Source organism: Polyergus mexicanus, unplaced genomic scaffold (assembly GCF_030449975.1).
Source record: "Polyergus mexicanus isolate NDT 795.1 unplaced genomic scaffold, iyPolMexi1.0 SCAF_12, whole genome shotgun sequence".
Lineage (NCBI taxonomy): Eukaryota > Metazoa > Arthropoda > Insecta > Hymenoptera > Formicidae > Polyergus > Polyergus mexicanus.
Window position 1 is genome coordinate 6,702,669 of NW_027223332.1, and position 26,416 is coordinate 6,729,084.

The following is a 26,416-nucleotide window of genomic DNA, read 5'->3' on the forward strand; positions in this document are numbered from 1 at the left end:
AGTATAACAAACTTATATAATAACTGTCATTAAAAAGAAATATGTACATAATAATACTGGCACTTCCTCATTCGGTCTCATCCAATAATCGACATATTACATTACTAACATAAAATCTTTTCAGTCTTCAAGCTGCCAGGAGGTAAACACAAATTAGAACATCTCAATCCGCACATATATCAAAGCGTTATCTCGCGCGAGGTCTCGCCAAGAAGTCAGCTGTGACCTTTCACTCCGGGTAAACGCCCGGATTTGTCCGTTCATGGAAGGAAGGGAGAACGAATGTCGGCTGTGGGGAGACGGCAGCGTGGACCGGCACACATCTTGGCATTTCGGTCGGTCGCAAGGGGGATTTCATCCCCCGGAGAGCGAGAGGAAGCCGAGAGCGGCCGAGGTCGCGCGGAGAGGATCGAAGCGGTTTCCGCGCGCGCGCGCCGTCGCGGGTGACGGTGGTGTGGGGGGGGTGGCCGATTGTCAGTCGCACGCCGGTCGTTGAATGGAGCGGGTGTGGAGACGCGTACAGGGTGCCGGGCGTCGCGGTGCCGCCGCGGCCCGTTGCGGCTGTCCCGTACAGCCGTGTCAGCTGCACGTGGACCAACGCGCGAAGCGCGGCGGCGGCGGCCGTAAATCCCGCGGCGGCGGACCCCAGACTATCGTCTGCGGCTGCCAGGTACAGCCGTGCCCGGTGCATCCAGTGCTCATCAGGATCCGCCGTGCGCGACCAGCCGCCGCTTCCGCCAGCGCGGCCGCGGCCGTCACCAGTTGCGATTGCCCACCGGACTCGCAACCCTGTCCGCATGTACAGCGAGGATCGGCCGCGCGAAGAATCAGAAGGTAAATATAAACACACGTTACGGAGTAATAATATAAAATATATACATAGGACGGTGCATCCTGTGAATGAAAGCAGCATGTTTATTGTTGTTGTTTGGTTAGGTAAATGTGAAAAAACTGTTTTTCAAGTATTGCGGTCTTATTGCATAGAGTGAACAAGATGAGATGCTTTATCCAATCGATAGCACTTGTTGACCATCAACCTTCCGGTGATGAATCATAAAAAAATAATTATCGTGGAATAAATTTCCTTGAAAAATTGTTATTGTTATTGAACTCTTTCTACATTTTCGACTATTTCGTTCGATCGATAAGAGTAGGAATAACAGTTACGTCCATTCGGATACGCCGTCACATACAGGGTGTTACAAATTTGCTGTACTTCCTTCATTATCGCGGATGCTTCGCTTTGCGTTGCTTTAATTCTATTGGTGGCGATCTTGTTTTATAATCGTTTATAGGCATCGTTCGATTTGATGGTGATATTATAGTTCGCGGTCGATTACATAAAACTTGGCTACGCGTTCTAGAAGATCACGGTTAAAGGGGTGGAAGGCATGATGAAGATCATGAGCTAATGTGTTGTTGATACTTGCGTTGATCGTAGCAGATTTTAGACGAATATGTATAGCTAGCATAGTTAATCTCTAGATTTTCGCTGTTGCCCAAGAGTGATACAAATGCTCATTCCTGGGATAAATGAAGTGATTACATTGTCTGGATTAACATGGGGGAATCTTTGTGACGATGAAATGTCAAATGTGACATTTAAAAGCATTTTCATGTCGGCATAACAGAACAAATTTCAGTGCTTAATAGATGAATTTAAGAATATTAAATCGTGCATGGTTTTTTATTTTCGAAAGAGATGCTGAGATATTGATTTATAAAGTACCACGTGTTAAACGGTGAATTTTATATACGATCGTACATTTTTATTTTAGTTCACGCGATCACAAATATCATGAAAATCACATTTATCAGATTACAAAAATACATCTTATCTTATTTTTTACATACGGCTATTTATTTCGTTTTAATATATAATTATCACAAAACAAAATACTTTTTATTGTGAATAAAATTTATACATATGAAAATATCAGCTTGTATAAATAAGTAAACGAATAATTGAAACGTTATATGCATAAATTTTATTTCTTCATGAGCTTCACAATATATACATATATACACATTAATAGAGAAACGTAGAGCATGCAAGAAATTCAAGAAATTATAGATATAGCATTATTGAGGCGGAAAATTACTAAATTATTGAATCAATTTATAATGAAATCAATTTATTACTCGCGATGCAATTATCTACATGCGGCTAAATTTAATCGTTACACAGTTGCTCGCAAACCATCTCGCGGTTCTCCTTTTCAGTCTGACCTGATTTTTTTTTTTTCTATCTTTCCTTCTTGCGGCCCCCAAACTGAATTCTACCATTTCACAATATCATTGTGCGATAATACGCTAAATGAAGTTTCCAATAGTCGATAGGAACTCTCTCGGTTTAACTTGCTGTTAGATATTTCGGGCAAAATATATTGCTATATGAAAATCGACGTTTCCAGTAATATCTAGACACTTGCATAATTGCTACAGATATACTTATAAATCTCGAGAAAGATCAATACGATGTTTCAAAAGCAGAAACTCTTTGGTCTCAAGGAATTAATTTTTAATTCTGAATTAAAAAATAAACAAAAATTCTTTTTTTCCTTTACACAGTTGGAAAATTTATGTTTTCTTGTTAAAAAATATGTATTAATGTCACCAATTAACAAATATATCTATATTATGTTAAATTAAAACAAAAATTGGTGTGGATCGTTTCGGATATATGTAATATATATGTTAAATTTAATACAAATTTTCCTGTGTACTAACATTTAACAAACTTGACACAATTTGCCATTCAAATTTATCTTATTCATCTAACATGCCCATATTTCTCATTGCAGATCCGAATGCAACGATCGTTCCTGCCGGCATACATCCTGCGGCGCCGGCACTCGTCGCCGAGCAGTCGCGCAATCCTCATCTTCCCCCGTCTCCTCGCAGTTGAAGCTGCAACAAGCACAGCAGCAGCCGTGCGAATGCACCGACGAGAGATTAAATTGCTCCCACACAGGCGGCGGCGAGGCGCCATGCGAGTGCGAGTGTGGCGAGGAGGCGAAACCGTGCTCGCACACGGCCAAAACGCGCAGCGTGCGTCGCACGTGCATGGACTGCAGTTGCACTCAACCATGCGGTCACAAACCGCAATCCGAGGGCCGTATCAAGCGGGTCAAGTGCCGCGTGAGACGCGCCGGCTGCGCGATGGCTCGTTGCACCGCCGAGCTCGCGATGCTGCATTTGCACTGGGAGCTCGCCGCCGAATGTGCGCCCTGTAGACCGCGCGCGCTCACGCGACGGCTCTGCAGGAGGCAGCAGAGCGACAACGAGCTCTACCGCAGCAACAGCTTCAAGTTCGAGCGTTTCGAGCGTACCAAGGACGAATGCGTCACGCCGCTCCGCAAGCAGGTGAGTCCGTCCGCTTCCGAATTCGCTTCTAATTAAGTCCACGCACTGCGATCTCAATCGTTTTTTTTTTTTTTTTTGGATACGAGATAGCACGAAGAGAGATGATATTTCGGAATATATTGTATATTCCGAGTTATTTATTATACTTTCATAAATCGCGAATCACACGCGACACGTGTTAACACGTGAGTACTATATGACATTTATTTATTTTATTTTCATCTACATATAAAGTACTACACACAATATATAGAGAATCCTACGAATATATCATCAATAGAGAGTTAAATCACATGACGTAATAGATATATTTAAAAATTAGTTTTATTTTTTTATCATAACAATATGTACAATTTTCTTTTATATTTTCGTTACATTAATTGAGTGTAAATAGCATATAATTTTAATAAGAAAGAAAGTAAAGATTGATATTCATACCAATGTGAGCATCATGACTTTAATTCCACTTTCTCGCATATATATATACATATATATATATATATATATATATATATATATATATATATATATATCTTATCACAAGCATTTCAAAATCCAGTAGTCTCTAGAGAATCGACGAAAAGCACTATACTCTATTTCGTGTACAGGTGAACCCTTTAAAGTTTGATGATATTTGTTGGCATGAGAAACCGTGTATGGAATAAAGATTATTTGTTCACGATATCGAAATGATATTCTTTTATAATTGTCAATAGCAAAAAAATAGCATAAATACTCAAACTTGCATTGCAAATTGCAAGTTACTGTCATTAATTGCTTATCGCGATATTTAATAATCAAATTGAAAAAAAAACTCAATTCTACGTTGATCGAATAAAACTTTTACCACGTTGGTACTAATAACACTTAACATTTTTTTATTATTAATATAACGAAAAAGAAAGATTTTACTGGCTTCATGCCAAAGCTCGACTTTAATCGCGTATGCTATGCGTCGCACGTGGTATTCAATATTGGGTGAGATATTCTCAAGAATTCTTGAAAAGAGTATTTAAACAGAAAAAATGCAGAGTTATATGGCTCGTAATCATGAATACGAAAGGGAATGCTTTTCCGGTATTCGTTTTTGTAGAACGAAGTTTTAATGTACAATATATTGTCGAGTAAAAATGCAATGAAAAAAAAATTTCATTAGTATGATAAAATGTATTGAGAAGAATATAAAACAAGATAAGCTCTGAATTTAGAATGTTTTCACATTTACGCCATGATCGTAACAATATTTTACATCGCTATCGTATAATGCAATTATCTTCAGCATTCGAAACGGATGAACTCAATGGGCGTCTATCGTATCGCGATTTCATACGTCTGAAGGCACGAAGTGCAATGGTGCAAGTTTCGAGTTTATGATTTATAATTTCAGACTCATTTAAACCTATTTGCGCAGCCATTTATTCGATTGGAAATGCGAGATATTATATTTCTTTAATTTAGCTATTTCTATAGATCGGGTTGCTCTCAATAGTAAAAGCAAGTGTTATCTGAGTATTTCATTATAATCTCTAATAATCGGGTATAATCATTATACGAAATAAACAAGAGACTTTATGAAAACATTTCCGTGAAAATTAGGCCGATATTTAATAAATTATTAAAATAATTTCTCATGAAATTTATGTGTTGCGATCAATCAATTCATAGTCTCAAATATGCTGATTATTTTTGATTATGTCTGCTGATTATAAAATTTTACTATTTTTTATTACATATCCCGAATAAAGTATTTGCGTTTATTCCTATATCGAATCAAAAGCCATGATATTTTGTAGTTAACGAAATGATTTGTAGAATTTTAATAAAATTAAGTTGTCGCGACGACTCTCTCGACTTATTCCAACGACCTCAAGGTCGGCTTACGGGTCTAAAAAAAGAAATGAAAGGAATAAGACGAATAGGAGAGGGAAAAATAAAGAGAGAGAGAGAGAGAGAAAGAAAAAGTGGAAGAAAGAGGAGGTAGCGCGACGATGTCGAATTGATCGCGAATAGAAAAGGGCTTCGTCACTTTGAAGCTTTTCGGTGGCTTCGTCGAGACTTTTCGTCGCGATATTTTTTGGAAGGGCGTTTCTTAGCGCATTGATATGCATTGTAGTGCAGATATACTAAATGATTTAATTGAAATCACAATCACAAAAAAAACATCGAGTTAAATTAGTTAAAATATTTTTGTATTGCGCAAAAATTAAACGTTTGATATATGGTATTCAGATAATAATACATTTCTTGAATTTTTTATGTTTTTAATTAAATCTTTCAAATTTAATTAACGATATATAATCGTACACGTATCTCTTTAATTTAAATGATTTGTGCGTATTTAATTTTTAATATAATTTTTAATCTTTTTTGTATGTTTGTATGACCTTTTTTACACGTGATATGTATCGTTAGCACATGCTTATATTTAAATATTATATATCACAAAGTTATGCATTATATATGCACAAAGGCGTGATTGGTTCCAACGTAATTACAAAATACTGACGCGGTTATAAGAAAAAATAATGCTGTTTGTTTGCAGTTTTATCCGTATCTGTTTATATAATGCTATAATAAAAAAGTAGAAATTAACTCTTTAGAACAACTACCGAGTTTATAAAATTTACAACTATAGAAGTTTATGTGTATCGGCTTGGAGAATTTCGCCAGATAATATAATCAATTCTTGACATAATATTAAATATAAAACTTATTATTTTTCGGCCGAGCAGTAAATATATTATATTTAGCGCAAGATTGAATAATTATTTAGGAATAATTGTAAACGCAATACTCAGTGATCTAGTTGATCTGTTACATATTTAGGACGAAAAATGATCTAAACGACGAATTAATTTTGAAAATCTAACAACGAATTTCATTATGTGTACTAATTCTACTCACCGAAATTATGAATTAGTCGGGTTCCTGCACAAGTGGCGAAAATGATTTCCATTAGGTTTCTGCAGGCAGTTTTTTTTTTTTTTTTTTTTAAGTAAGATAAAACAAGAAAATTGTTTCTCTGAGAGATGCGTAGTGAATTAATAATAACATTATCTTCCGTCGGAAATGAGCAACTATTAGGCTCTTACGCTCCAAGTAAAATCGTCGAAAAGGGGCAAAACAAATCCGGCGAGTGACGTAAGAGTCTATCACGTGCCTCTTGTGGAACACTGGCGAAAGCAGAAATGAAATTTCATTAGCAATGTAAATACGGGTGACGGAATAGAATTCGCTACGAATAATCCGTGCTCATGTTTCTCTGTTGTCAAGAAGCATCTATTCCGTTACAGTTACTTTTGATCTTATTTTTATTTGAAAATTTTTAATGTATACTATTGATTATTTAAAAAAAAAAAAAATAAATAAATAAATAAATTTAGCTATATTTTATATTTATTATTTTCTCTGTAATATTAAAAGTCATATAGGAGATCATATAGGAAATGATAAGAATAAATTTGTGGTGCTATTAATGATGCGATTAACGAATATTTTTTTATTTAGAATCATGTAACTGATAAACGACATTATGATCATGACTGTCAATTACAGTTAAAATGTCCGCATCGATCGTTTCCGTTCTTCCAAGTGTCACCGGAAATAAGAGCAACACGTGAGCATCGCGCGGTCACGGTGTATTGATTTTGCTGAGAGTTCTATTCAATTTCTTCTACTAGATTCGATAGAACTATAACAAAATCTCTCTAGACTTGATTCGTATTAGCACTTATCATGTGATAATTTAATTTTATAGATTTTTAGTACAAACTAAATATATTTATTAACGATCTTCTTTGTACAATTTTAAACAATATATATACATATATATATATATATATATACATATTTATTGTGTTGAAGATGTGTACAAAATTTTGAGGGTACTTATTCTGTACAACCCTACGTCACATCGTTATCATATGTGTATAAACATCAGAAAATCTTCTTTTCTCGATTTCAACAATTGATCGTTAAAGAGTTACATAAAAAAAAACACAACGAACGAATCATAGAATAGAATAGAATTGCATTAGACCGCATTAGATTTAATCCAATCAACATGAGAGACGACACGTGTGTAAACAGTCGGGTAGGAAGTACTAGCGCAACCATTCGCCCAGGATACCAATCCAACGAGTACTCCACGAACGGTCAATGGACCACCAGAGTCACCCTAGAAAAAGATATCATTTTAAATATACCATTGAATCGAATATTTTATCTTATTAAATCTCGTTTTTTTTTTTAATTATTATGACATATGTTAATTATATTTTTAGAGATTGTGCTTATATAATATATTATTAATGTGATAATATTAAATGTAGATGAATGTGTGGATAAAATAGATATTAAAATTTTAAAGAGAACTTACGTGACAAGATCCTTTCTCCACTCGCGGATCGTATGCGCAAACTTGTGTAGGATAGACGTTATATCCCATTTTGTTGTATATATTGGCGCAGTAGCCTTGGTCAGCAATCACAATGTTGACTCGTTGTAATTGTTCAGTAGTTGGTCCGCCTTGCTGTAATTTTGCAGTAATATTTATAATTGCTGTGCTTTCAGTGATAGTGTAGTCTGTTTTACTTTTTTGCCCGCGCGTGTCATAAATAATAAATATAAATATAATCTTAAGGATTCGGTCTTTACATAAAAGATAGCGCAGATTACGCGCGAGAAAAAAAATTGTTAGGGAAGTAGAAAATTCACCCAAAGTCGGCCCCATCCTGATACAACAGCAACATCGTTGGCGTTGATAACGTGGCCCTTTGGTGGCAAAGAAACGTATTGAAGGATTGCCGATCTTACAAAGGCATCTCTCACCTGAAAGATTTTTACTTAAGTATTATTGATTAGTAGAAAAAGAGCTGGGACAGGATCAAATAATTTTAATTTTCTACAGAGAGAGAATTTGTAATAAATCTCATTTACCTTTAATAAAGCAACATCGTTAATCCAGGAATCAGAGGAGTCATATTTTTCGTGCCTACGGATTTGTGTGACCTCATTCGTCAGTTGTGGGTGGTTCAGATTGATGGTGGCAGCAATAACTTTTACATTCGAGGCTAATTTGCTATATATATATCATAAAAATTTAATTATTAAAACATCTATCCGAAAAAATAATCTCTCCTAATGAGTGTTATATTTCTTTTATTGGCGAAACAATATTTACGCAAATATGAGCAAAGGAAAAAAAATAAGTTTCAATTATGTCTTAGCGTCTTTTATATGACGTTACTTTAACAATATTTTTCGTTAATATAGTATGAAAGAATTTGTAATAAAATTACCCCTCAACACAGTGAGCTGCCGTGATAACGTAGTGTTCAGATAGAACTGAGCCGCCACAGAAGTGAAAGGAAGAATATTTGTCTTGAAGAGAAACCTATAAATATAACTGTAAGCACTCTAATATTTATGCATTTACTTATTTTGATGCTCTTAATCGCAATGAGAAATATTTTTATAAATTATTAGAAGCGAAAATTTTAATAATTATACCTTTATTTATACGTTATTTTGGGGCAATATGTACCTGATATGGAATTTCGCCTACTTTGGCATTTTCTCCATTCACGATTCTAGGATCAAAGTATGGTTTCAAAATTCCAGCTACAATGACAAGTTATTATTATTATATGTAATATGAAGATAAAAAATTTGCATTTAAAAAAAATTAAAACTATAATAAATAATAAACGTTTTTTCAATATGCATAATAAATTACACTCCTCGCCTATTTTTTCGCTACTTTAATAGGCAATAATTTTCAGATTTTTGGACGTTAACAATTTTTTGACAAAATTTTTCTCCAGAGATTATAAAGTATAGTTTTGCGATTCTTACAGTTTGTAATTAATAATCGAATTTAAAATGTTGGTATATAAATTTAATCATTTAATTAAATTATTAAATAATACATCACAGTAAAGTAAGTTTCTTGCTATAGTATTTCTAAGGGGGAAGTATATCAATTTGTATTCATTTAAACGAATGCTTGTCAATGTTAAACAAATGATCGTCGGTTTTCCACTATAGAATCATCGCTCACCTTGAGAAAATGCCAACAGGCCGAGGAGACACAAGATCGTTAACGCCATCGTTTGATCGCCGACCGTATAGACTGTATTGTAATATGTTGATACCGCGAATTTATATACTGCTTCCAATCTACTTCCGTACAAGTAGTCCAATGATTAACAATCTTTTTCTTGTGAAATCTAGATTAGATAGCTCGATTACGAAGTAATATATCGAAGATGTTCTACCGAGATTGATACGGATTGGCAGATCAATCGTTCTTTGATAAAAACGTGATTGCGACACTGAGATTTTAGATCGCACAAATCGTTTCCTTATTTTGATTAGTTGCGGATTTTATTTTATATTTTCCTTTGAGAAAAGAAAAAATCTGAGTCAATGATAATTAATTACATCTATTCTCCAGTTATTATTATGAAATTTTCAACTTGTTATAATTAAAATGTAAGAAGAATACTTCTTACAATAATGTATAACTGTAAATAACTATTCAGATTAAATATAAGCTAGTATATTTGATTTAGAATATATGTGTAGATCTAATTTGTAATAGATAATACATATTATAATATCTTTTTAATTATCCAATTTTTTATCGTTCAATTATAACAATAATCTGTCCTGTTAACATCTATCTCGTTGACTGATTTATGAGACATTGGGTTTTCCCATATCACTTAATCTTGCCTGATGAATTTTTAGCATGTTTCATTGAATGTGATAGAATATCGTGATCCTTCGATTGATATGATAATCATCGCAGCATCGTTTCATTTTTACATTTCGTATGACTTATCATTTAATAAAATACATGATACTTTATAACCATGGTAGACATTATTTTTAATCTTCGCGAAAATAATCTATCGATTAGAGTTATCGTTCGCAAACAATTTATATGTTAGACTAAAATATATGTACATAATGGTGTCAATATTTGCTGACGTATTCTCGACCTAATAATACATTTTTTCATTAATGTCCTTTCGCGCAATATTACATTAAATTTTATGTAAATTAAATGTCAAAAATAACTTTTAATATAGACCTAGTACTAACATTTCTGCTTCATATATATTACTTTGTCAAGAACTTTAATTACTTCCTATTAAAAGTTCTACATATACTCGCGGCGCTGATTTCAATAGAAGATCTCTCGAGGGATAAAAAAGTTTCCGTCATTTCTTGACAGTTGACGATGTTTTATCAGGAAATCCTGATGGACCGTCGAACGGATAAAAGTGGGAGACGATCGATTGTTCAGGACGGTTACAGGGCATCAGTATTGTAGGATTCATCTGCGATCAACGACCTCGTGTCCTGACCACGTAATCGGTCGTACGGATGATCAAAGATTCGCGCAACGATCGAGATCACCGATGTTTTACGTGGAGAAACTTTCGATCGTGTTCGCGCACTTAGCTTTTACCAAACGTCACGATAGCATGTTGGAGCTTTGGATAAATTTACAACTGATGGGAGTGTTTAACTTTGGAACGAATTCATGTGATGATCGTAAATATAATTCGTGTTTTCTATTTTTTCTGCTAAAAGAAATTACGTGATTAAAAAATTTAATGTTTAAACCTTTTCAACATTATTTATAATTAAATTGTAATGTGATACTTTTGTTGTCGCGAATTAAAAATATTATTTATTATTAATAATATTGTTTATTTTGTGAAATTTATATGCAATGATAAAGACAAGATAAGCTAATAGATATAAAGATATCAAATTCTAATAATATGTTCATCAATTTATTTACGCAATATATTATACGAAATATGAATATATAAATAAGATATTATATATAAATAAGATCGCTTATCAATTGTGATAATGACAACTCCATCGCTTGATAAAAATATTTGATGCGATAAAAAAATCATTTTCGATAATTATTTGAACGAAGCGTTCTTAAAATATTATGATATGAATCAAAACTAGAAACTTCTCAATCACATTAGTATAGCTTAGATAGCAAGTATGATTTAATTTTATTATAGGTCAGCTTATCTGATAAAACGTACTTTAGCGCCATTCAATATTTACAAAAATCGTTTAATAATAGTATCGCGATAAGTATTCTTATTTTAGCAATTATAAATGTAAAAAATAAGATAAATAGATTACATAGAAGAAATTAAATTATTATGTAGCGGTAGTTTTTAGATTGTGCATATAAATCTTCGTAATTTTGTAAATACGCTTGTAAGGACACATTACGAACGCATATTGTTCATACAGAGGGATTTATTTTCTTACGTCGACAAAGTTTGTCTTCGCATGCGTTATTCAAGTGTAAATGGAATAAAAGGATCAAAGGTTGTCCGAGAACAACGAGATCTTTCTTGCTAACGTATTCCAGAAAAATCCGAGAGCCCGTTTTTTTTCTCTTCCACGCGTAAAATCGTCAAGATTTTCAAACAAAAGACAAGCGCTTAAAGAGCGAAAAAATTAGTGGGAATAAGTACAAAATACGTATTTTCCGAGTAATTATTTACGCGACAAGAAATATGTATAATTTTTGTCATAGATACTATCATTATCATTGATAGTGCTATTATCATTATAGCTATATGCATTATAGATGCTGCCATTATCATTAAGTTGCAATGAATTACCGCATTTTTTATATATATTAAAATATATGTTTAATATTTTTCATAATAATCTCTGCTCATGAATAAAATATAGTTCTGAGTAGATATAGTGTGTACGTGTATGTGTGTGTGTGTGTGTGCGTATGTGCGTTTTCATATTTTTAATAATAACTATTTATTTTAATCTATTTAATTTCATGAAATTTTTAATTTATACATCTTAGCTATTTACTTTTGAATATAGTTTATTGTGAATTCATTTAATTCAGGTCATAATGATTACATCGTAACCACAGCGCAATACAGATACGCTTATCAACTATCAGAACGTCGCGAACTATGGATGATAAATTCACTACGCATTACTTGGCGATTTTTTTAACAATTGCGCGATTTATTGAAGTACATTGAACTTTGACAATACCCTCGCTCTCGAGCGACCGTCAGAAACGGTTCAACGAACGCATACAATACCGCTTTTCTTCTTTCTTACTCTCGTCGTTGGAAAAAATAGTTGTGACAGCTATGTTATCACAACGCTATGACCTGCCGCGATAAAAGAACATCGATTGCCAGTTTGTGCGAAGTCTCCGATTTGTTTTTGTGATTGTATTGTCGTTAATTAATGCTCAACATCGCGCTCATAAGTTTGTTTGTACGACTTTGATACGACACTTGTTCATTTTTTTTTTTTTTTTTTTTTTTTGCGTTTTGCTCTATTCTCAAGGGGTCTCGAAGCAATCTTATCTTTTACTAGAATTCAAAAAATTATGTGACGCAATTAGTGACGCATTTAATAATAATAGCAATATTAAAGCGATAGCTTTTGCGCAAGTAAGCAAGCGAATTGTGCTTCTGTATGATATTATATTTTTAATGTGAGAATATATATAAAGCATGATTTTAATTTGATAAAATTAATAAATTTTAAAAATGACTGAAAATGAGGTCCAATATTCAATTAAACTGTCTAATAAATACATTCATACCTACGAAGAATAATATAATTTTAGCGCTCTTTTCAGCGCACAGCGGCTCTCATTTACCCGTTCTATTTTATTTATTCGTAAATATTAATGGAGATAATATTCACTTTATAATCTTAATTTTTTTTTGCCGTCTGATTAAATTTGGTGACGTAAAGATTTCTTTTTAAGATGTAAGATAACTCCAATTTGTATTTATTGCTATTCTTATTTTTGTATCTCAGCTAATTCTTTGGATTAAAGTACTTATTCATAAAAACTAACTAATAATTATTTTAATTATTATATATCAAATATTATGTTTTTAAACTATATATACGTAATTTGTACAAAAATTAAATGTTTACAATCTAAAGACAGATCGAATTAATCTATTTACACATTCAGCTTATCTCAATTTTATAATCTCAGATGTTACAGTCTTTCCGCTAATTCTGGGAGTTTCTATATTTATTATTTATTATTTATAAATGACCAATTATTTAAAATATATTTAAAATGGACGTTAATAAATGAAAAAAGATTGGACATGATTATTGTAGACCTTTAAACTCTTTTTTTCTCTCTTTTCTCTTTTTCTCTCTTTCTTTACAGATAACGCTTAGTATCTGCACTAGCAATAGCAATACAATTACAAATGTGTGTGTGTGTGTGTGCTTATATTATAATTTTCTTATTTATAAACTACTATTTGTGACATCAGTTTAGCAAGACATAGCACGATTTAACATATATATTTCAGAATAACGAATTTTTTATCCATGGAAGACAAGATACTTAAGGTACCTCTTATTGACGATACACTTATCGTAATGTAATAAAATGAAAAAATAAACATAATCTAATGTATTCGATATCTTCGCAATTGACGATCGTAGGTCTGTATGAATATCAATTGTTTTTACACGGCATTTTTCTCGATCCAGTCGATGTACGAAGGTATGCGGGTGAACACAGTCGGATAGTCGGTAAGGGAGCAAGCTTTCGCCCATGATACAACCCCAACAAGTTTTCCATTAACAATCAAAGGACCGCCCGAGTCACCCTGCAAAGAAGATTAAAGCGCTTTTTTATCTTTTTTTAACGATTTGTGCATGCATAAAATATCTGAAGTTTAACGCTTGTAAAGTGATACAATCCTTTGCACAACTGTTGCTCTTTCTTTTAATTCTTTGCCTATTATGCATATTTTGCAAAGAGTATCACAATTAATTATTTTTCGTAATTGTTTAATTTATCTTTTTTGATTTATAGTTTAATAATTTTTTTTGTACGTATTTTCACTAAAAATTAATTATATTGAAAACAAATAATAATTCAAATGCTTCTTACACAACTTACTTTGCAAGATCCTCTGCTGATATTTGGATCGTTGGCACAGATATGAGTGTCATAGATATTGTACAACATTTTACTGTACATATTCTTGCAATAATCCTGATCGGCTATGTAAATGGTAGCCTGTTGTAAGATGTTGGAACCGGGTCCGTCTTCCTATAATTTATACACAACCACGAAATTAACGAGTTAAATACGGTGCTTGCTAGAATTATGCTGCTGCATTAATTTCGGTAAATGCATTTAAAAACCATAGTAAGAGCTACGCAAAGAGAATCGATGCTACACTTACCGATATTCTTCCAAATCCGGAAACTCTTGCCACAGTACCTGGCTGGACCGCTTCGTCTTGTTTGGGAAGATTTACAAATCCAATGTTATGCGATGGCCTAAATGGAGAGAACACCTAAAAAGCAAGATGCGTCAACGATGAGAATCGAAATTCCAAGAAACAGTTGGTATAATATTTACGAGGTAATTTACCTTGATCAATGCAACGTCGTTAAGCCACGAATTAGAAGGATCATATTCTTTATGGGAAATAATCTCTTTAATTGCATGCTTTATGCCCGAGCGGTTCAAATTTATGGTGCCAACGACGATTATGATATCTGCAGGTATTTTACTGTAAAAGCAGTAATATTAATTAAAATATGAAATTGTTAAAAACGACTTTAAATGCATAAGCTGTGATATTTCATATATGATATTTTAAAATTTATGTCAAAATTAATTACCCATCTACGCAGTGAGCGGCAGTGATAACAGAATGTTCATTAAGGATAGATCCTCCGCAAAAATGAAAGAAATTTTTTGTCTGCAGAGAGACCTAGAGTGAAATGAATTTAAGAAATTAATTTTGTCTCATGTTTATATCGAATTTTCTATTTTTCTATATTTAAATAATCAAACAAATATAAATAGAACGTCAGTGCAGTCTATATATCGATACTTGAAGTGCTGAACCTAGATCTGCAATATAAGAAAGAAATTTTATATAGGAAGATAATGTTATTTCATGGATGGTTATTTCACTAGAACTCACCTGATACGGTATCTCACCCGGCGCTACATCTTTTCCATTTATGATTCGTGATTCGTACTGCAGTACGGCAGCTGTTGACGCAATATTAAATTTATTTGAGCTAAGGCTTTTACTATAGAATTTATTTTGTTTTCTTGTATATTTTAATATAATTGAAAATATATATTGCTAATATAGCACTTACTTAAATTTCATTGAAAATCTATAACTGTCCATGATAACTATAACTGTCTATGATATCTATAACTGTCTATGATAACATTTATTGTCTAATATTTATTGCCTTTTATTTTATATATTTATTAATTTTATTTAATTTTATGAAAATATATATTTCTAATTTTTGTCAATTATATTTCGATATGAGGAATTACTTTAATTTATATTGATTTATATTAATTTTATTAATAATTTACAATATACATCAAATTTTTCTGTTTTTTAAAAAAAAGTATCAAATTTATGTATGTAAAAATTAGATGATGTATGTATTATGTATCACATATATATTTTATTTTTATATAGTGTGTGTTATTTATCATGTAAATATCATATATGATTCTATCATTATGTTTTACTTACATTGGGAGATAGACGTTACGCTAAGAAGACATAAAGCTGCGAACAACATCTTAAACGACAATAGCCACGATTGGATTTAAACAAATATATATATTTATCGGATAACAGTTGGCATGCACACTAACAATGCATTGATTAACAAACAATTATATATGAACATTGCAGATTAGATAAGTAATTTAATCAACGATGGATTCCGATTATTTCTATGTCGGCTTTTCGCTTATCAGTATATTCGCAATTTAGAGACGGGTGTATTATCAAATATGAAGAGTTCTTTGACATAGTATCTTTGGTTACGAGCAATAGATAAATATACATGAATTTAGGATTTTAATCTCGGAAAGAATTAAGAACCAAGATCTGAAAAATGAAATCGCGAAATAGAATAAAGTTTCGTTTGCATATGTGATACAAATGAACAAATTTCAATTAACGAAAAAATATTTTTTTTAATGTGTTTTGCATATATAAAAAAATAATATGCATTTTATAAGTATATATTTTTTGTGATTTTATAATTCAATTGTGATATGAAGAAATTTATTAAATGGCATAATAATTTTTTTGCAAGATTTTTGTTTATAATTTGCATTATAAATTACAATCATTTGTCGGAGATATTGTCTTCATTATATAAATTCTGAACATCTCGCGCGCGCGTGATTGATTGATTGATATTTATATCTGCGAAGATACTTTTAATTTCAATATAAATTTTATGATTGCTAATTATCATGATTGTCTTATTAGATTGTATCACAATGATATAATAAATATATTTCAACCACATTTATTTTATGCATTTAGTGGAAACAAAACGTAACTTTGATGATAATGTGAGAAGTGAAGATAAGAAAAAAGGAAATATATATATTTCCTATATAACTTTATATATAAGTAGAACTTTTATATAGTCTTCAATGCCAAAACGATAAGAAAACGTTTATTCATCGGAATTGTGTGTCGTGCGTAAAGAAAAATATTGTAATGTCGATATAGATGTAACATCGGGGGATTATATCGGATGCTGATTTCATTCTTTATAGATTAATTTTACACGTAGCTAAAAGCATTTTTTTTTTTTATAGTACGAAACTTATTTTATTTGGCATCTGATAATAGCAGCTAATGGACAATAATTCGCCCAAATGTAGGAGAAATTTTTATTTCAAAATGTCGATAGAATTTTAAGCATTGCAAAACAGGGCTTTTAAAATTCCTCTCGCAGTCCTTTATTTCTGTATCCAACGCGTTAAGATGAACAAGTTGTGCGCTGTTTTTCTCTAATTAGGATAAAGTAGCCGTCAGTCAATGTAGCGTATCTCCGGTGGTGTCATAACGCGTTACGAAGGCACCTGGTTGAGTGACCTTTCGATCGATATACCAGGACAGATGCGAAACTGCATCCAAGGCGACGCTGGCTCAGCTCCAGATACTTCGAAAGCCTTATTCGCGCTAATAATGCTGTAGAGATATTTTTTTTTTTACGAGTTAAACGCGTCGCCGTTAAACGAAGAGTTTTGAATAATGCAGCGCTAATTTCGATTTTTTAAATCTCAGGTTGCTCACATGTGATTTTTAAATTGTAGAGATAAGCACAATCCCATGATGAATGTAAAGAATACTAATGTGTACAAATATGTGCAATTTTTTATTAATACGTTATTGTCTGTATGAAATTGATGTTTGACATTCAATTTTGGAATTTTCCACGAAAGAAACGACATTTATTGGAAAACTCGTTTTGTACAAGTTTTTTTTTATATTACGACATATGAGAGTGCACGCATATATGCGCATGCGCAGTATATAATATAAATGATATCTACGAAAATATTTTTTCTGCATAGTGGACGGATCATATTTAGTAATCTGTCAAAAAAAAATTTGGATGTGCTAGTATAACATAGGTTCATGAGAGTTGAGATAGAAAGACAGAAATTTCTCTCTAATATGTGTTATATGTATGACGTAAAATGCGCTTGTTGATATCTGAAAACAAATATTTATGCGTCTCAACGTATGTCATTTTATGATCTTTTATAAAAGAGAAAGATAATGCTGAAATTATTACTCGGTAACAAAGACATAAGTAGAATTTAATGTATGGTAATCATTTCACGTCGAAAGATTATCGAAGAGAGAAATTTTCGAAGTAAATTTTATAAGGAGTCGAATATTCGAACTTTAAGAAGATGAAAGTTTACCAAGTTCTCAGAATTTGTTATACTTCATTCCACTCCGAACTTCGCAATGTCGTCACTGAATTCGTCTGTTCTGGAGGCGCCATCCTTCTTTATCACGAAATCTTGACAGATAGTAGTTGAAACGAAATGCCTGGATTCCAAGATGCGGATCGATCGATTCTCTCTACCTAATGGAATGCAGTCTGGCTGGTTAAAATCGAACTATCGAATGTACAGATAATTACGCTGCTATAAGTGAAAAGATTCTTTGTATAAAAGTATGTGTTGAGATCTTTTGAATTTTAAAATGCAAGATACTGCGTTTCCAAAAATATGATTTCTAATTTGTCGCTGAAAGTAACGGAAGGACTCCTTGCGTGAGATGTAACGATACGTCCCACAGTTTCACGATTCTTGATTAGACCTGGAGATTCTGTAATCGTGATATCTTGGAGTGTAGTAGGAGGCAAAAGGTCGATCGATCCTGCCGACCAAGAAGAGATATTGAGAACCGCTGTTCCAGGACTCACCTGCGTCCGACGACCCCCATATCCGGAGCTTTTCATCGATCATACAGGTAGTGAAACGGTCTGACTCACGTGTGCAATCCTACACTTAATTCATTAATGATTGTGAAATTATTCAGACTGCTCTCAAATTATTTAGATCAGCGGAAATAAACCGTATACAAAGTTAAAAATGTCCGATGTGGTAGTTAGACATGCGTTATTTTTTTAACAAAAAAGATTTCTACATGTATTCTTTCTAATCATAAAGCACGATTATGTATGAGTACAGAAGATAGCTAAAATATTTTGATATATATTATTATTTTTCTCTATTAACGTTTTATATCAATGTCAATGTCAATAATTTTTTTAACGAGAAAACTCGTATTGTTTTATATGAAATATGTCAAAATATCAGAATTGTATCTCCTAGAATGTTATATAATCAAGAGAAACTAATTTGCAATGAAATGGAACAATTATTATAAATTAACATATGTGCATCATTTTTATGTATAATGCACATAAAGAATTAACTTGACTTAAATTCAAGCAAACAAGCTCGTAGAAACTTCCTGCGTTGTAATTTTTAACAGTTTTATATATAATATCCAAGGGGGCAGTAAGCGGAAAGGCGAGTTACAGTGCAAAGTTTATCGAAGGAAATACAAGGAATCAGAGAAAATCTCTTTTTTAAACTTAGGATAATCACATATTTCTCACGTCAATTGTTTAAAGTGTAGGATCGGATGTTATGTGGGTACTTTCAATATCGCCCTTATGGCGTGTCGTAAAAACGAAGAGCACCGACGCGACATGTCCTCCGTAAACGATTTCTCTGTTTGATTTATATCCGAATATCTCAGCGATATCAATGTGTTAGTCGAATTTTTCTTTTTCTTTCCTAAGCATAATTGATACTTGTCGATGAACGTTATTTTCTTATTCGCGTGCGAAAATCATCCGAAAATGAATATCTTTTTGCAGTATGATGACGCTGCCGATTATTACTTTTCGTAAAACGGGAAGAGACATTATGAAGTGTAGCATTTTAACAAACGCGTTAGTTCCCTGTTTACAAAGCTCTACATACCTGTGCGCGTGTGTGCGAGATGTAGAAATTAACGTCGGACCGAAATGAGAGAAAATGGATGTAAATGGTCCTTTCAGTCGCTTTTGAGAGAAGTGTTTGTTAATTTCTCTGAAATAATTTCGTGCACTTGACGTATGCTGTCGGAATGGTTCAACGGTTTGCTTTGACCCACTTTTCTCTTTTGATCCGTTTATTGTTAGGATATCGACCGCAGCAACGGCAGGACGTGCAATGCATATATAATATTTTTAATTTATTTGAATGGTTGTTTTAAATTCACTCTTATCGCCTTGTTTACTCATTTTAAACTAGAGGAATAAATATTAGCACGCGTAAATAATCGTACAAGTTTTTGATGATATTAATTTTAAAAAAATCTGATAAATAATATGTTGTTTCTTTATAATATAAACTTTAGGAAAATATCTAGTATTAGCATATATATATATAGCGTAATTATATTTTAAAATATAATTACGCTATACGTCAGTTCGTGACACGTGTGTCGTTAAATATCAAAACTGATTTTTTCGTTTCGCGTATTAATTATTTTAACTCACACAGCGTACTTTCTGATCCAATTGACGTATGATGGAACGCGTGTGTAAATAGAAGGATATACGGTGTCAGAGCAACGGTATGACCACGAGACGAGTCCGATGAGTTTTCCATCAACGGTGAGAGGACCGCCGGAATCACCCTAAAATGAAAAATGCATTGCTCTAATTTGGTTATCTAAATATTACGAGAATCTAATTTAAAAAATCACGAGCAAACGATATTATTTACTTTTTAGATTATTTCAATATATATATTTTTTTTGTTAGTATAAAGTTTGCTCATACATTATTCTTGTTGTTAATTTAATTACACTGATAATGAATAATAACGCATTTTTGCTTCGTTCAGCCTAGCTGTCACGCAGTTTTGCAGCCAATTAAATTGAATTACAAAATGTGACGAGGAAAACCGATGATGCTTCATTAATGATACGAAATAATTAATGGCGCGTGTCGATCGATATGCTATAATCGTCGAACATTTCTTGTACGAATTTATTTGTTATCAAAAAATAAATTAACTGATAAATTAATTGATAAAAAAATGTAGTATTGATAAATAAAAGATTACAATCGTGATGAGTCCACAGAATACATTTGCCGCCGATGCGATAATGATATATCGGGCTTATCAGAAGACATTTAGAGCACGTTATTCAATTCGAAATACGTGAAATTACATTGAGACGTTGTGCTTAAAAGTCATTAGATAGGACGGCGAGTTGAAGCTTTGCGTGTAAGAAGAATGGTGCGAGTTAAGTAGTTAACGACTGTATCTAGGCAGACAGCGTTAAATCGCACGTGCGGCCAGTACTAATGACAGTGATGTTACTGCAAAGCTTTGTAAATGGTTTACCTTGCACGAACCCCTTTCTACGGTTGGCTCGTTTGCGCAGATATGCGTGTCGAAAACATTTTTTGAATGTTTCGCATACATATATCTGCAGTAGGCTTGATCAGCTATTTTAATGTTAGCGATGTTTAATTCATTGGTTCTGTTTCCGTTATGCTGTAAGTGCAAAGTATAAATTGAGTACATACATGACGTTTTAAAATAAATTTGAGATGCGACTTTCATGCACAATTTTTAATTTAACGTTAATAAATGCCTAACCGCTTAAATTATTCATCTATTCTCTTAAATAGAATCAGTGTATTATCACTAATAATATTGATTTTAGTTATAAATGTAATACTGCACAGAGTGAAATCTCACTGAGAAAAATCATTTAGCGATAATGGCTGATTTTTCAATGAAATCTTACCGTTATAATCAGTGAAATACATAAGACGGAGGAGCAAAGTGTGAGTGTTTCCACTGAAAATCAGTGAAATACTGTCTGACTTTCGATGAAATCTTGTTACTGCTTTAATCAGTGACATGTTTGCTAATTCAGTTTGAGAGAACAGAGACTTACCCATAATCTGCCGTATCCTGACACGATTGCTATTGAATTAGTCTTCACAGTTTGATTTTGCTTCGGTAATATGACGGGGGACACGAAAGTGGAAAATTTAAATGGAGATTTAAGCTAAAAATGAATGTTTCTTTTTTATATAAACGCTTGGTTTGGTCTTCATTTTCTAAGTTACTTAATTTACATGAAAACAATTAATTATCGATATTAATTTAATTAACACTACCTTAAGTAAAGCGATATCATTGAGCCATGAGTTGTCGCGATCGTATCCCTTGTGTATATAAGAGGATTCGATGAAATGCACTGCATATGGTTTTCGTAAATCCGTCGTTCCTACGGTAACCGAGATAAGCTTGACATCTTTACTGGAAAGAATATATTTTCGTGAAATAATTTATATCTTGAAGTTTTCCTTGAACTTTTAATTTCATACCTACCCAAACGCGCAATGAGCGGCGGTCAACACGTACTTTTCATTGAGTACAACTCCACCGCAGAAGTGATGTCCCGTTTCGATAATCTGGAGAGAAACCTGAAATAATATATTTTTTATTTCACAATTCGAGACAGAAGAGAAATTTCTCGTGTATTAGTACAGTATATATATTGTCTATTTTTATTTATAGTTGATTCAGCTTTCTCTTCAGCTTACTACTGAATGAAGAAAGTTGATCCAAGACTCGATGTTAATAGATGTTGCGCATTATATTTATTTCGATGCTTTTAAAATAATAAGATTAATATTACGATATTTTGATAATGATTTGTTAGTAATTTACCTGATACGGGATTTCACCTGGCTTAGCATTTCTTCCTCCCACAATCCTAGGATCTAACGTGATTAATGCGCCTGTGTACATAACACTTATTATATGTGACATTTATATAAATTCGATAAATTTATTAATTTAAGTAATTACATTAGAAAGGAATCAACTTGTCTATTACCATGAGAAATAACCATCAAAGAAATTAAAGATAATAATGTTAGCGTCATGGTTAATCGTCTCCTGCGTTATTGCTAATATCGTTTATTACAAATATATAATGATACTTTTGATACGTCAATCGTGTGTATTTATATCGTCTGTAAAATTATGTTTTATATTACACAAGATTAGATAGAGAGATCAGTTATTGATATTTAAAATAGTATTTGATATATCTCGCTCATGGCCATGTCATAATCTCTTTTAAATATCTGATTTTTTTTATCTTTGATAAACATTGATTAAATGCTCGATATCGTACAATCGTATCTCTAACGTATTCAAATCTGAAAATAAATATATGCAAACGCGCGCGCGCGATGATATGATTAAAGCAATTACCTTTTAATACATAATACTAACAGATTCCGTAAAAAAAAAAAAAAAAAAAAAAAAAAAAAAAATTCTCTGCAGTTTTTCTTAAAAATATTTGCTATATAATTTTATATTTTCGCGACTCTTAGCATTCTCCTTCACAACTTTGTAAGCTTTAGTTTTAAAAGTTTAATATTGTTATATAAAGTATAGTTTACATCACAGGATTACCGGCTGAACGTGACACGCAGTAGAGCGAGCTGAATGTAATGCCACGGCAAACTTATAATGTGGAAGTAACATACCAATGCGTCTCGTCGAAGTTTGCTGCGATTAAGAACTTTGGCAATATTGTATAATTTATAATAGAGTATTTTAAGCTGGATAAAAGCTTAGTTAAGGCTATGCCTGCTTATGCTTAGTGATAAGAAGAATAAATATTATCAGTATTAATAATCATTAACGATTCTCGTCGCAATCTTTGTTTTCAAAGATTTTGCAATTAAAAACTTTAGTAATTTTATACAATATATAATGGAGAATTTTAGGATCGATAACTATCATATTTGACGCTATTCTGAATATTGTTCCCTAATGTTCTAAGATTAGAGAGGTAGATAATATTTAAAATATTATCTCAGTACTGAGATAATCGCGGTTGATGCGTTCCCTTCCCTCAAAAGTTGATTATTATTTTCTTCTTGCCGGAACGAGACGGATGGCTCTTCATCGATTATATAAGTTATTGCACACGATTATTGAATTTGCATCCTTGTTGGCGTTTTAATACTTTGACGAAGCAGAAACCTTGTTGCGAGTTATTTGCGATTTAGAGAGCGTCGAGAAACACGTGAGATAGTCCGTTTCGCTGTTGCCCATCATATTATCGCGATAGAGAGCGAGCCATTTGAATTTACATGAGGTTGCGCGCTGGCCACGAGAAGAAGGGAAAGAGGAAGAGAGAAAGAGAGAGAGAGAAGAAGAACAGCTGGTGCGTTTTATTACATCTCGCCATTTATCTCGCGGCACTTCGCACTCCGGATTAGCGATAATTGCTCGCCCGGTCGTAGCACCTTTATCATCGATTTTTGCTCGCACGACACAATCAGGCTTTTAAATTTATTATTCCGCGAAAATTCTACGCGTGAAAATACGTGCGCTTTTCGTATCCCTTTCTCTCTCTCTCTCTCTCTCTCTCTCTCTACTACCACCGTATGAAATAACACCGTGCCTTTATCGATTACGTCGATATCAAATATGTCGCTCCTGGGAAGATCCGTGCGTGTGCATGCAACATGAATGCGGATTTATTCGAATTTGCAACAAGTACTAGTTCGATATCCCGTTGAGACATTGAAGTACGAATCTCACGTAGATTCCATAACGTTCTTGTTACCCGAAGTTGGTGGATTTCCATGGCAGATAGATATATCGCGAACCAGACGTGGAGGATTAAAAATTCAGCAGGTTTCAGTGACTTCGAAGTAGCGTTCGTATAATATTTGAGCTTATTAAAAAATAAAGATAGAGAGTCTCGGAAGAAGGAGAGGGGCAGTGGATTGCTACATTGATAGCTATTGACGCAATGTTGAATCTGCGTCGGGATATTGCGATAAGTCGAAGATATGAGAGTTCATCCTTCTTCGCATCCGATTTTTAGGCTCATACACGCTTATCGTACACGCTCTTGTACGTGCATCATTTTTAACCGAATTTTTATGTGCGATTTCGTGACTTTAGATAAAACGATCGTTTATTTTCCCGTCAAATGCAGGACTACAACTGACAGAAAACTTTAAAGGATTCCTCAGATATTGTAATAATATTTGCGATTTTCAAGGAAAACAATTTTCATAAAAATTGATTGGATTGATTGCATAAACACGATAGGAATATTCTTGTCAAGAATATCACGGAATATGAAGACGCACGTGGACGGATAGTACCTGCGCCTGCACAGGAAACGAGCTTTCGATCCTCTCTCAAATCCAATATGTCCGCGTGATGGATTTTCGTTCAACCTGGAACGATCGAGTGCGGGAGAGCGAGACTAATCGCGTTCCTTGCTCGCGCTTTTCTAGCGCCGATCGTGCGCCATTATTCGATTCATCGTGTATCGATAAATCTTGGTCGCCATGGAAGTTCTTAATCCACGGACTTATCGGGCTTGACGCGAAAAGAGAGAGAGAGCTCTTTCGGAGAGGTCGGCTTTTCTCACTTTGTCATGATTAATTAACACTTTGAACGTGGGCGACGAGTTAAATCGTACTCCATCACCTATGTAACTTGTTCGCGTTGTATTTTATATCTTTCTTCAAGATTTTTCCATCCGAAAAATTTTAATATCATCACATCGAATATCGATTTAAACTATAATGCATCGTCATGTTACTTAGCATTCTCTTGAGCTATATAAATAGAAATTTTTATCTTTTAAGTACGTTCTCTTCTGTGAATGAATGTAGCTTGCAATAATATTCATTTATTGCAATCTAATTTATTTTTATTAATTAATGACATCTAGTAAATATATCTATTATGTTGATTATTTATCTATTAATATCCTTTTATTATATATAATTATTTACTCTCTTTAACGAACTTCCAACAACGTAATCTACAGAGATGCAAGCTTCGTTGAAGCAAAATATATGATACAACGTAGATGTGACACGGGACCGCAAAGGATGATAACTCCCTTAGGGCGCGAGAGCCATAATCACAGCCGGCTTGCGCAAAGAGCAGAAGCGTCAGACGGGGTTGGGCAGTGGATCAATCATCTAATACGAGCTATGAATACTGTACATGTTCAATTATAACGTTGTAAGCAGGACTCACGCGAAATAATTTATCGGCGAAATACCGGGACTAAAAATTATTTACGCTCGGATTAATCGACTCATGTGTCGCCTAAGTATATTATCATAGCCGCTATGCTCAGGACAGCCCGCTAACTCAAGGGATTCAATATTACAGTCTCGTAATTCTCGGCGCCTGAGGTAAGTGCTATATTTCACGAATAAGTGGCGGAAGGACGGAAACGAACTGCCGGATATTCGCCGTAGCATCTCGTTTCCTTCCCGTCTTAAAATGCAATGCAATCCAATCCTTGAGATTGAGTATCGTTAAAACCACTCGTCTCTATACTATCGGATTTCACCCGTAATCTTTTTCATTCCTCAAAGTGGCCCGAACCCTCGGTATGCCGTTACTTACGGTATCAGAGACGCGTATGGTGCATTTCTGAACGCGACTGCGTCCTTGCGATGAGAAGGAAAGTAGCTACGATATCTCTTTCTATCAATTTTCCATATACATGCCTCGACTGTAGTACTTTATTTCGCACATTTGCGATTGTCTTCTAAA

General features: G+C 33.3%; 4 protein-coding genes across 4 annotated transcripts in view; 1 reads left to right on the top strand and 3 right to left on the bottom strand.

The window, feature by feature from the left end:
* Positions 1 to 496: 496 nt before the first annotated feature.
* Positions 497 to 26,416, top strand: part of Hwt (heavyweight) — a 115,113-nt gene continuing 89,193 nt past the window's right edge. Inside the window, exons 1-2 of the mRNA XM_070305164.1 lie at positions 497 to 834; positions 2,805 to 3,366. Coding sequence (XP_070161265.1) covers positions 497 to 834; positions 2,805 to 3,366 — 900 coding nt within the window. The remainder of the gene's footprint in view (positions 835 to 2,804; positions 3,367 to 26,416) is intronic.
* On the bottom strand, positions 6,844 to 9,537 carry LOC138938301 (chymotrypsin-2). The gene is made up of 7 exons (XM_070305169.1): positions 9,428 to 9,537; positions 8,912 to 8,988; positions 8,667 to 8,761; positions 8,305 to 8,446; positions 8,083 to 8,196; positions 7,745 to 7,897; positions 6,844 to 7,543 (listed from the first exon to the last, which is right to left on the bottom strand). The coding sequence occupies exons 1-7, from the start codon at positions 9,474 to 9,476 to the stop codon at positions 7,400 to 7,402; spliced, it is 774 nt and encodes a 257-aa protein (XP_070161270.1). The 5' UTR covers positions 9,477 to 9,537; the 3' UTR covers positions 6,844 to 7,399.
* Positions 13,559 to 16,081, bottom strand: LOC138938302 (chymotrypsin-2-like). The gene is made up of 7 exons (XM_070305170.1): positions 15,975 to 16,081; positions 15,393 to 15,463; positions 15,085 to 15,176; positions 14,831 to 14,972; positions 14,640 to 14,753; positions 14,351 to 14,503; positions 13,559 to 14,054 (listed from the first exon to the last, which is right to left on the bottom strand). The coding sequence occupies exons 1-7, from the start codon at positions 16,021 to 16,023 to the stop codon at positions 13,911 to 13,913; spliced, it is 765 nt and encodes a 254-aa protein (XP_070161271.1). The 5' UTR covers positions 16,024 to 16,081; the 3' UTR covers positions 13,559 to 13,910.
* Positions 20,322 to 22,615, bottom strand: LOC138938303 (chymotrypsin-2-like). The gene is made up of 6 exons (XM_070305171.1): positions 22,526 to 22,615; positions 22,184 to 22,278; positions 21,970 to 22,111; positions 21,744 to 21,857; positions 21,182 to 21,334; positions 20,322 to 20,465 (listed from the first exon to the last, which is right to left on the bottom strand). Exons 1-6 carry the CDS (start codon positions 22,604 to 22,606, stop codon positions 20,322 to 20,324), a joined length of 729 nt encoding a protein of 242 aa, XP_070161272.1. The 5' UTR covers positions 22,607 to 22,615.

Excerpts from the sequence above, each read along its gene's own strand:
- LOC138938301 (XM_070305169.1), bottom strand. The coding sequence starts at position 9,476 with ATGGCGTTAACGATCTTGTGTCTCCTCGGCCTGTTGGCATTTTCTCAA. Across the intron at positions 8,989-9,427 it reads CCTGTTGGCATTTTCTCAAG|CTGGAATTTTGAAACCATAC; the intron begins GTGAGCGATGAT and ends TTGTCATTGTAG. Across the intron at positions 7,544-7,744 it reads TGGAGAAAGGATCTTGTCAC|GGTGACTCTGGTGGTCCATT; the intron begins GTAAGTTCTCTT and ends ATCTTTTTCTAG.
- LOC138938303 (XM_070305171.1), bottom strand. The coding sequence starts at position 22,606 with ATGTACACAGGCGCATTAATCACGTTAGATCCTAGGATTGTGGGAGGA. Across the intron at positions 22,112-22,183 it reads GCCGCTCATTGCGCGTTTGG|TAAAGATGTCAAGCTTATCT; the intron begins GTAGGTATGAAA and ends TATTCTTTCCAG. Across the intron at positions 21,335-21,743 it reads CAGGATACGGCAGATTATGG|CATAACGGAAACAGAACCAA; the intron begins GTAAGTCTCTGT and ends TTGCACTTACAG.
- LOC138938302 (XM_070305170.1), bottom strand. The coding sequence starts at position 16,023 with ATGTTGTTCGCAGCTTTATGTCTTCTTAGCGTAACGTCTATCTCCCAA. Across the intron at positions 14,754-14,830 it reads ACGACGTTGCATTGATCAAG|GTGTTCTCTCCATTTAGGCC; the intron begins GTAAATTACCTC and ends CTTGCTTTTTAG. Across the intron at positions 14,504-14,639 it reads CCGGATTTGGAAGAATATCG|GAAGACGGACCCGGTTCCAA; the intron begins GTAAGTGTAGCA and ends TATAAATTATAG.